General features: G+C 39.2%; 1 protein-coding gene across 6 annotated transcripts in view; it reads left to right on the top strand.

Annotated features, from left to right (window-relative positions):
* The first annotated feature begins 6 nt into the window (after nucleotides 1-6).
* NRG3 (neuregulin 3) overlaps nucleotides 7-12,020 on the top strand; it is a 1,213,654-nt gene continuing 1,201,640 nt past the window's right edge. For 3 of the 6 annotated variants that reach the window (XM_011995220.1, XM_011995219.1, XM_011995218.1), the window contains exon 1: nucleotides 2,231-2,634. In XM_011995220.1, coding sequence (XP_011850610.1) covers nucleotides 2,500-2,634 — 135 coding nt within the window. In that variant the 5' untranslated portion in view covers nucleotides 2,231-2,499. Of the gene's footprint in view, nucleotides 697-2,224; nucleotides 2,635-12,020 lie in introns of those variants that run through there. The other 3 variants (XM_011995217.1, XM_011995216.1, XM_011995221.1) reach the window with 2 other exon arrangements.

Raw genomic sequence — 12,020 nt, 5'->3', positions numbered from 1 at the left:
GCGAAGGGGCGGCCGAGCCCCCCCGGGAGTTACGCTGTAGCGACTGCATCGTGTGGAACCGGCAGCAGACGTGGCTGTGCGTGGTACCTCTGTTCATCGGCTTCATCGGCCTGGGGCTCAGCCTCATGCTTCTCAAATGGATCGTGGTGGGCTCCGTCAAGGAGTACGTGCCCACCGACCTAGTGGACTCCAAGGGGATGGGCCAGGACCCCTTCTTCCTCTCGAAGCCCAGCTCTTTCCCCAAGGCCATGGAGACCACCACCACTACCACCTCCACCACGTCCCCCGCCACCCCCTCCGCCGGGGGTGCCGCCTCCTCCAGGACGCCCAACCGGATTAGCACTCGCCTGACCACCATCACGCGGGCGCCCACTCGCTTCCCTGGGCACCGGGTGCCCATCCGGGCCAGCCCGCGCTCCACCACAGCACGGAACACTGCGGCCCCTTCGACGGTCCTGTCCACCACGGCCCCGTTCTTTAGTAGCAGCACGCCGGGCTCCCGACCCCCGGTGCCAGGAACCCCAAGTACCCAGGCAATGCCATCCTGGCCCACTGCGGCATACGCTACCTCCTCCTACCTTCACGATTCTACTCCCTCCTGGACCCTGTCTCCCTTTCAGGATGCTGCCTCTTCTTCCTCTTCTTCCTCCTCCTCTACCACCACCACACCAGAAACTAGCACCAGCCCCAAATTTCGTAAGTAAACACTGTGTCTCAACTATGATTTACTACTGGGTTTCCTTTCTGCCCTCCTGCTTTTTCCCTCGCCGCCTGCCTTCTAGCAACCCCCCTCCCCCATCCCAGGTTTTGGGGCAGAGTGAGAGCTGATTAAAACTGGCCACCAGAGGGGAGGGTGCCAGCCTGCCCTGGTTCTCGGGGGTGGGGGCGTGTAGAAAGGGGAGGGAGATTGTCAGGCTCCACTGGCCCCACTTTTGCGGGTCCCAAATGAGAACAGATCTCCCAGCTCCTTTCAAAGGGTTAACGCGAGTGCGATCCCTCCTCTCTGCAGACCTGCTGGCGAGCTGCCGGATCCCGCTCCAGTAGAGGGCCGGGGAGGGAGAGAGGGCCTTCCCCAAGGCACTGAGCCCCTTCTCCGCCCGCCGGTAGGAAGGAAAGAAAGCAAAGCACATGCAAAGTGACCGACAATAAACCACAGAAGGAAGTTATGTCCATGTGTGGGGTGACGAGTTGATGGAGGTATTCGTTTAATGTAGCTGAGGACGCTTCCAGCAGCCCTGACCTGGGCAGGAACCAGAAAGGGTTAATTAGAAGCCATTGGGAGACTTGGGGAAAGGAGGCGATCCAAGGCAAAGGGCTAAACTGGTCACCTCCTAGCCTGCCCGTGGCCATTCCAAGGTGTAGACATTGATTCTGTGGCCGGCCAGAGTGAGTTAACTAGGAGGAAATAGGAAGGGAGCCCTGCCGAGCTGCCACCTCTAGGGTCCTGACGAAGGAGGAGTTTTTTTTTTTTTTTTTTTTTTCAGCCCTGCCAAGCCTTTGCTTTTGTTCCGTTCCCATAGGTGAGGTGTGAACCTTATCTCCTCTCCCTCTGTGCCTGAAAAACATAGGCGAGTTGAGAGTTTTCTGCACTCAAGGGTGAGAACATCCAACCGTTTGGAAACATGTCACCGTTAGAATGTAGCATCTTCAACCTGGGCTCAGTATGGGCCAGTATACCCAAAGCATGATAGCTTTCTGTTTATTTGTATAGAAAGTGCATATTTTCTCAGCATGTTTATAAATGTTTTAGGTGACTCATTGACCTCCCACCCCACCCCCCACCTTGTTTTTATTCTAAGGAAATCTCAGGCGTCTTTTAAACTGATTTGATCAGGATATGGGAACAGTTTGTGCAACCTGTGAAGGTTATTTAGGACAAACTCCAGCCTGCTAGTTCAAGTTCTGTGCAAGGCTATCTTGCAGAAAACTGTCTGGTTATGCTGTCTTTATATTGTATTTGTGTTTTGAGCATCTGGGAGAAGGGAAGAGTGTTCATCATTAACTCTTCAGTGATGGTGGGAATACCGGGTTTGCTTTCAGTCATCTGCTAATTTTTCATTTCCCTTATCTGTGATCTTATCCTGGGTGTTACTTAACCCTTGAAACTTTTTTCTTTTTAAAGAATTTAGTATATTTGTAAGTAAGGTCCAGGAGAGGGAAAGGAAAAAAAAAAAGCAAACCTACTTTGCTTTGGAAAAAACAGTCTAGAAGATAAATTGGGAGACAGGAAGGAGGGAAGGAAGGAATCTGCCACAAACCAGAATGGCAGTAGAGTCTGTAACTTGCTGCTTCTCTCTCCTTTGGCTGAAGCAGTCATTTTTGAGAGCACATTTTCTCAGGAGGTGTTTAGAGCCTCCACTCAATAAATCTAACTTGAGTTTTGTAGAAGGATAAAGGATTCATGAGTGTATGTGTGAGCATATTCAATGGACTGAAAATGAGTCTACTCTGAAGACCCCAGATTTTTGATTTGCTCTTTTGATGCAGTTGATATGAATAATGGAGTGTGGTATATCTCCAACCCTTGTATGCGTTGGGAGAGGAGGGGGACTACACATGGTAGGGGTATTTCATGTTCTTTCCCAATTGATTTCCTTGTGTTCCATTCCGGAGGTCTTTAAAGAAAAGCCCAAGGTAATTATTTCTACCCCTCTATGTTCTCTTCCTACATTCTGTGGACTGGAATGGCAGCCTGTTTAATAAGTAATGATTATTGACAGGGCCCTCAGCCCCAAGGAAAAGAGGGGAAAAATCTGTAAATGGTGTCAATGTTCACATAGACTTAGAAGCAGTATTTGTTTTATTTGTATCTTACGTTCAGTTCTTTCTCTTTTTTAAACCTTTACAAGAAGTTGAATTAAGGTATATAATACAAGTATGCAAAATCCAGCTGAAATTGACCTGGTTTGCATCTATAAACAAGGGAAATTTTAATGAAAAGTGGATTATGTAGTTTTCTTAAAACGTATTTAAATAGGCAAGTTGTATGGTGATTTGAAGAAAGAGGATAGCTTAGTTATTTTTTCATCCAAGATTGCAGGATGATTAACAAAAGGAAATTAAGATTTCATTTGAGAGATTATCAGCAATGCTACTGTAGGATGAAAAAAGCCTGAATCACTGGCGTTCATATTGTTTTTTACTTGTCTTGGTTATGCCCCTAAAGTTCCCAAGAGAGAAATTTCCTTTTCCCCAGCTCCTACCTCCGTACTTTAGTGGGTCTTTTCTGTCCTGGTGCTTTTTTTTTTTTTTTTTTTTTTTTTTTTTTTTTAAATGAAAGTAATGGATTCTGTTGTAGTACTTGAAAAATGGTTACGGATGATGCTTTGGTTTTTTGACTAACCCACAAATTCTTTAATGGCCAGGATCTTTGCTTTTGCATTGGATACCTGAAGGCTTATGGAATGAATGTCTTTGTGTTCATCTTAGATCAATCAGAAGGATCCTGTCTGTAAACGGCAGCATAGCTCTTTGGAGTGGAAGAGGCTGATTCACTGAAAATGAACATGCTTGCTAATGGATAATGGAATTTTTTCAAGCAACAACTATTCTTGCTATGGGGAAGGCCCAGTTGGAGAACTGTTTCTAATTTTCTGTAGGATCAAAGACAAAGAAGGATTGAACTTGTAAGGCAGGAGGGGAAAGGAGGGTTTGCAAGTTGATTCTTCTCTTCCCATCCTCCATTGTTTAGGCTGTGAGCTGGACAAAAACTTTCTTCAGTGTTACTGGGATTCTTGGGTTTCCAGTTGCCCAGTACTTGCTTGCACTTCAGACTCTAAAAACGAATATCTTAAACATATTGCCAGGGGAGATTATTTCACCAAAAACATCTTTGAAGCATTTTGTATTTGAAAGTATAGGTTAATTTGCAGGTTTTTCAAGCCAAAGGGAGGTCACTACAGACAGTAGAGAACAGTGATTTTGACCAATGTACAATCAGTGTTTCCCTTTTACACCTCCTTCAATTTCATTTTGAGATTTGAAATATAGTTGTACAATGTTGCCAATGCAAATATGGATTGTTTTAGAGACACAGAATTCTTTTACTAAGCTGAAAATACTGTTTAACAGGTGGTAGCCCGGAGTCATTGGCTAAATTCAAATACTAAAGACAAAGAACCTATTTTAATAGATGTTTCTTTGGGTTAGATTTGGAAGGTATATGGTTAATTATAATGAACACACAAATATCAAATAGTGTATTTAAGAAGAAATAAATGTAGAATATACATTTGATGTTTAAGCAAGGTATGGAGGCAATTTTAATTTAATCAAGTCTATTTAGATGAAACTTTACCTAGTCATACCTACTATAATTTTTAAGAGAGGCATTGATAAAATCAACTATTTTCTTATTTATTCTTTCCAACGTCTTCCTTAAATTTTAAGAGTACACTTGTTTGCTGTATAAGCAGCCTCAGATATAATTTGTTTAAATAAAGTTACTCCTGTACGTAGTATTCTGTCTACATGAGTCTCGGCCTTCAAAGGCATCCACATAGAAGGTACTGACCCCAATCATGCATGGTAGCTAAAGTGAGAGGATTCAGTGCTCAGGATCAATATTTCTTATGAAATCCAATTGAGAGCTTTTTTTTTTTATGAGCACATGCTGCAACCTGAGTATGTTTTGATTTTCTTTGGCCTTAATACAGGATTATGAGACTTTTCTGCTTTAATCAATTATGCTGTACAATTTTACTGTTACACACTTATGCTGCACTTCATGGTCCTAATTAAAAAAAAGAGGGCAGGGGTGGGTGTGTTAGCAAAGATTTTTTTAGGGCCATTTTTAGTTTGGACTCGTTGGTCTCCGTGCATGAAGACAATGCGGTTTAAGCATTCCTCCCCAGTTCTTCAAACTGAGGTGAGGAATAGGAGGTGGTGTTGCTAATTGAGAGTCCCTTCTGCAGGTTTGATTTGTGAATCCAGTTACCTTTATATTTATGCTATTTTCAAAACCTGACCCAAAAAAAGCTGGTTTCTGGCAATTTCTCGCTGTTACTGAAGCTTTTCTAAATTCAGGTTGGGCCACAACAGCAGTGTTGGTGCAGTTTGAAATCAGTGCCATCCTGGGAGATCCAGGATGTAGAGGAACACCATCTCTCCTCTCTCTGGAGCTACTTTTTCAGCCCTTCCTCCCCTTTGTACACAATGAGAAGAAAGCTTATTTTCAACTTGCTTTTGTAGAAATTCTTTCCTCATAACCTCTCATCTCCAATGCCAAACATATCTCAATATTCTATCTGGGATGTCAAAAATGGAACATGAAAGTTGGCCCCGAAATCTATAAGAGCAAGGGAATAGTCATAAATCTAAGTCTTTAAAATGCATTTGAATTGCTTCTGAATAGAACTGAAATTCATTTTTCTTTCCTTCTAGCTGTTTTTATCTTTAGAGTCGTGTGTTGGGTGAGGACAGAGCTGGTACTGCGTTGACAAATACATTTTGAGATCCTAGAAATTTTACTTTTCCACCCAAGAAAGTGTTCCCTCCAGAACCATATACATAGTGAAGTGAGCAATGGACTCTATTTGAAACTTTGCAATATCACAATCAAAACTTACCGAAATAAATGTTTCCTATTCATGCAATTATAAATAAAATCGTTAGACACATGTTTAGTTTGGTTTTGCATTTCACCCTTCCCCTAAGACTACCTGTACTCCTACCTTCCAGTATTTTATAGTTGAATCATGGCTCTGACTGAAGGCTCCTTTCAGACTTTTGTGTTTTTCCCCCCCCCCCTTTTTTCCTTAGCCTAGAGTACAAGGAGTCAATACGCATTAAATGAAATTTCTTAGATATGCTTAACATGTTGCTTCAAGTTGTTTTAAAAGTTAATCCTTTTGCTAAGTTAGACTGCTTAAATTGACGTAGAAAGTTAAAGAAAAAAATACTCGTGTAGGGAATTGAGTTATTAAACTGTTGGTGATTTAAAACAATAATTAAGGATTCCAAAAACTTGATGGAAGCGAATGGTCATTTCTTTTCCCCCGTAGATTGGTATATAAATCGTATTAATTTTGATAGCATTTTTACCTGATTCCACAACACAGTTGAGCAACTGAACGTAAGCTATCATATACATTCATATAATTATATTTTCATAATACATGTCACATGTTTCAAATGTTTACTGAGTATCTGGGAGCATTGCAATGCCGTTAAGTAATTGGTTGATTCAGAAAGTTTGTAAAAGTAATGATTCATAAAGAAGACAATTAAAATAAAACTTTTAATCACTACAACATTCAGCCTCCCATGTCTTGATGTAGGCGAAGGCTTTTTCTAAGTATGTGTCTACTGGTTTAAGCTTAGCATCTTTGCCTTTTTTTTTTTTTCTTTTTTTAATTAGCCACATCTGTAATTACCAGGTTTTTTTTTTTTTTTTTTTTTTTTTAAAGACACTAGTGAAGGAATCCGTATGCAGGTTCTTCATAAATACAATGATAAACCCTTGCCCTGGGAATCTCTTACAGTTTTCTTGTCTAGTTTCTTTTTTTATTCTTTAAAAACCAACTTACCTTTTGGAATTTCTTCAAAGCATTCAATTACATTTTAATAGAAACTACAATTATCTTTCATTTCCATAATCATATATCACTGGTTTACATAATATTTAAGTAAATTACATAATTAGAGTAAGAACAACTGACATAAACAAATCTGTTATCCCAGCTGAGTATTGTTAAGTGCACAACTCAGCTGGCAGTTGCAGTGGAGTGTAGGTTTCCTTGAGCTTGGCCTGGTGGCTGTGTCCCTTTCACTGTGCAGTGGGCCCCATTGGTGTGCTCCTGCCAGGCAGTGTGGTGACAGCCAGTTGGCTAAGAAGAGTTAGATTAAGAAAGTGATTCCTTTAGGAGGTAACAGTATTGGAAATGAGAGGCAGTCATGACCATAATTTTTAGGCATTCTCATGGAAGGGTAACAAATGTGTGTTTGTGTATGATACATATATATGTATATATATTTATAAACAATATTTGTTTGTATATTTCTATATAAAACCTCTAGCCATGAATTCTGTAATAGCTGTGCAACCTTTAGGAACTGATACAATCTCTCTGAAGTTTAACTTCCTCCCCTGGTATAATGAGTTTGATGACAATAACCTGACTTACATGCCACTCCCAACAGAGTTTATAAGCTGAAAAACAGTCACTGTTTTTATGTCAAGTGAAATGGGAAGTAGATAGACTGGTTATTTTCATCCAAGAGCACATCAGACTATTGAATTCGGTTGAAATATTGGAGCTGGTTTGTTACCTAGCTTGAGGGATCTTTCATCACAATGAAAGATTATTGTTCTTATATGCCCTTGGGTTTTTCCTATATTCCTCTCTGATATCCTGGCACACACAATAAAATATAGTGTGGAATTCTACCTCAAATCACCTTGGAAGTTGAACCACAAACTGGAGGTCATCATTTCTCTTTCTTTGCTTGGTAGGTGTTTTTTAAAGCCTATTTCCAGCATACGTTTATCACAGAGAGGAGCTGAAATTTGGGAGAAAATGACTGAGATTGCTGAATGATCTGGAATCTGAAATCTAAAAATTCTTGATAAAGCAAAATATGTCCAAGGTGCCCTTTTGTGCCATCCCTACGCTGATTGTCATTGGGTCTTTAGATTTTGGAGAGAATTTGTATGAAAATAGGCAGTGTCTGCACTGCATTCCCTTGACCACTTAGCAGTTACTGTGAATTAGGTTCTCAAGAATTAATAGGTTGATTATATCCATCAAGGAGCTCTTTTAAATATACTGTTTGTGTTTGTACTTTGGGGAACTTTAATATTGGCATTTTGGAAATAGATTTCTTCAAATCTGTGTGTGTTGGAAATCTCATCCTGAATTGTATCTTAAAGTATTACCTTTTTTTGTTGTTATAAGCTTTTATTTCTCAAGACAGGCTGGTGATTGTACATAAATAATAGATTGCCATTCTCGGGCATAAAAAGGGATTAGTCAGAAGCAAACCTACAAACTGAATTCAGAATTAAGTTTAATAATGGAATTTTAGCAGCTTCCAGTGCTAAGATTTTGTCTTTGAGGCCTTTTCCTAGAAGTGATAGTGTGTATCATGGATGAGTGTGTATCATGGATGCGATATAGGCCATAAGAACCTTTTTTTTGAAGAAAAGGTCAGCTGAATCCGTGTAACTACTTTAGCCTTAATATGTTACAGCCAGGGTTATGGGAATAGTATTTTTATGCTAAAAGTTTGATAAGAATTCTTAAATATATCAGCCTTCCTCCTCAGATACCTTCCTATGACTACATGCAACCTCTGGCATGATTTCCTGTGAATTGCCAGGGAGCTGGAAATCCACTAAAAGAGAAAGCCACACCCTCATCATCATCAGATTTTCTGGATTTCTGTAGCTTGAATTTTACTTTTAGTAATGTAGAAGGATTAGTCACAGATAATCAGTCTTGGAAGGGGCTTAAGAATTTAAGTAATAATAAAAATGACAGCTGCCAAATGGAGGGTTACTGTGTGCCTGGGCATGTAGCACTCTACATTACTTGTGTTATTTATTTTTGAAATAAGGATAGAAAAACAATCATATCTAGGCCTGCAGCCTAGGTTTGGTTATCTCACTGATAGAGTTAATCAAGCTGGGCTTAGGATGTATAATTTGCCTAGGACTTGCAGAAATTGTTTGGATAATCAAGAAGATTGGAGGGGTGTTTTATAGGACAGGTAATCTCTCCCCACCTCAGCCTTACTTACCTGACTCACTGTTATAGTGTCACTATATTCATTTGTACATTGCTTCTGTCAAGCACTTTACACATCGATAGTGGCATTTGCCACTATAAACTCCATAAATAGCTCACCTGCACTGTACTTGTTCTTTTCTCAGATACGAAGGAATCTAACGAGAGAAATTGCCTGGATTTTCTGTCTAAGGAGAAATTCAGATGTTTCAGTAAAAGATAAAGAATATATTGTCCTGAATGTTATCTTCTTGTTTATTTTTTATGTTTTGTTGATGTATAATTGATATGCAACGGGCTCTCCATATCCTTGGGTTCTGCATCTGTGGATTTAACCAACCAGGGATTAAAAATATATTTAAAAATAAAAACAACAACACAACAATTAAAAATACAAATAAGAAACCAGTATAGTATAACAACTATTTGCATAGCATTTACACTGCTTGTAAGTACTGTAGTGATGACTTAAACTATATGAGAGGCTATCCTTAGGTGAGATGAAAATACTAGGCCATTTTATATATAAGACATGGCATCCTAGGATTTTGATATCCTGGGGGAGAGGAATCCTGGAACTATTCCCCCTGGAATACCGAAGGATGACTGTACAAAAAATTGTACATATTTAATGTGTACATATCAATGAGTTTGAACATATGCATATACCTGTTAATACCATCACCACAATCAAGGTACTAAACATATCCATCACCTCCAAAAATTTCCTTGTGTTCTCTTGTGGTTTTAATTTTGTTTAGGTAGAACATTTAACATGAAATCTATCTTCTTTTTTAAGTGTGCACTATTGTATTGTTAACTAAGTACTGTGTTGTACAACAGATCTCTAGAACTTATTCCTCTTGCATAACTAAATCTTTGTACCCATTGAGCAACAGTTCCCTACCTCTAAACTGCTGTTCCTTGATCTTTTTAACTCCCTATTTTCTCATATGACTGCTTGTAGATGATTCAATATAACAATCACAGAAAACAGTTACAAACTTTATTCCTCTGCTTCCTAAAATCCAGTCAAAATTGTCTTCTGTGCCCGTTCCAAACTTACTTTTGGTTACAATAGTGACTGCAGTGTATGCTGAGACTGATCAATGGAAAAGTGTCAGGGAGCATTTGGAATGATAGCCTTTTAGTTCTGTAGACACTAAAGTACTGACTCTACCAAATCAATGATGGGAGTTGGAGCTATGCAGTGCCTGCCGCAGAACATCTGAATTCCATCTTGGAGCCACACTGCAAGGTACCCATCACTGATTATCTACCAGTTCTAAGAAGCGGAACATTGGTGAGACCTTGATATTCTGCCAGGGGTACTACAAACTAGACCCAATCATTGCTTACTTGCTTGACATTTTTATTTGTCAAGTGATCTTTTAGCTAGAAGAAAAAAAAAATTCTCTTTGGGTTAAAGTAAAAGATAGTTGAGATCATTACTTTTGCAGACTTAAAAAAAGATAATGGAAATAGATCAAGTTCTAAGATCACGTGACACCTATTGAATAGCTGTGCTGAAGGATAGGAATACTGTAGTGTCAGAAAGATTGTTTTGTCAAGATCCTGTAAGACTGTACATGAATCCCATCAACTAACAATGACAGTTGTACTCATTGTTAGTCTATGAGGGGGGCCGAGGGGGTTGTTTGCTCAAATCTATTGTTAGACCAAAGCTTTCCTCAGCATGGTGGCAAAATCTAGAGACTCCAGAATTTTTTTAAAAATGGGCTGTAGAAATGTTTATATTAAATGATAGCTTGACTGAATTCTATTTCATTGACTTTTCAGTATGATACTCTCTATTTCTGCATTAAAAAACTAACACATTGTGGGTGTCGGGGGAGGTAGAGCATCAGGATAAATAGCTAATGCACGTGGGGCTTAATACCTAGGTGATGGGTTGATAGGTTCAGCAAACCACCATGGCACACGTTTACCTATGTAACAAATCTGTACGTCCTGCACATGTATCCTAGAACTTAAATAAAATTAAAAACCAAACCAAAAAATCTGACAAAGGCCCACTCCATGCCGAGTAGGTACGGTTGGTAGCACTTCTGTCTTAGCCAAATTGAGAGCTGCCTTGGTTAACAGGTATTAGTCATATTAGCCCCCAAACCTGTTTATGCTGATTGTTTTTGTTAGTTTAAGTGGGTAATGCATTTAAGTATTCTATATATCTGTGAATTGTGGTTTCCATTAAAACTAAGTTCATTACATTGGATATAATCCATAAACACAAGTCACTTTTAAAAAAGTGCTTCTTCTAGTTGACACAGTTGTGAGAAGTTTAAGGAGAATATATGTATATATCCGTAAGAAATTTGCACTTTTGTTGTTTCACATGTTAAGTTTTTATCCCACAATAAACTAAACTGGAAAAATCACAATATACATTACGGGTATGGTTTTTTTTTTTTTTTTTTTTTTTTTTTTTTTTTGAGATGGAGTCTCGCTCTGTCACCCAGGCTGGAGTGCAGTGGCGCCATCTCGGCTCACTGCAAGCTCCGCCTCCCGGGTTCACGCCATTCTCCTGCCTCAGCCTCCTGAGTAGCTGGGACTGCAGGCGCCCACCACCGCGCCTGGCGAATTATTTGTATTTTTAGTAGAGACGGGGTTTCACCATGGTCTCGATCTCCTGACCTTGTGATCCGCCCGCCTCGGCCTCCCAAAGTGCTGGGATTACAGGCGTGAGCCACCACGCCCGGCACAGGTATGGTTTTTCATAAGAAGGACAACAGATGTTTACTCAGATAAAAGCCTTGAGCTCTCTAACAAGTATTTGGCAAGTGAATGCGCATTTGTATGTTTTCAGTTAAAATAAAATAATAAGTAAAATAAATTTTGCTTACCCATGTGATAGATATTACAAAGCTATTAAATTTTGTTGTAATAATTTTAAAGCCTTTGGGAAATGTTTATTATATAATGTTTATCTAAAACTTTGGGTAGAAAATTATATAAGATGTCCATGATATTAAGCTGTATTGGTCACTAGATTTAATATATAGTAATTGTATTCAAAGGAAGTTTACCGAATTGTTCATAGTAGTTCTTTCTGGATTATGGAATAGGGATGCTATTTAATTTATTGTACTTTTTTGTATTTTCTAAGTTTTAGTTACTGTTCATGAATTATCTTTTTTCTAATTAGAAGTTGTTATACTTTTGAAAAAAGTAAAGAATATACTCCATGAATCAGTTCAATTCTTGGTCTTGGTTCTGTGAAGATTGTTTTTTCTTTATATTTAAATAGTTTGTTTCTTTTTTTTTTTCTTTTTT

Source organism: Mandrillus leucophaeus, unplaced genomic scaffold (assembly GCF_000951045.1).
Source record: "Mandrillus leucophaeus isolate KB7577 unplaced genomic scaffold, Mleu.le_1.0 Scaffold478, whole genome shotgun sequence".
Taxonomy (NCBI): Eukaryota; Metazoa; Chordata; class Mammalia; order Primates; family Cercopithecidae; genus Mandrillus; species Mandrillus leucophaeus.
Note: the sequence above shows the minus strand (reverse complement) of the source record. Positions and strands in the feature narration are given on the sequence as shown.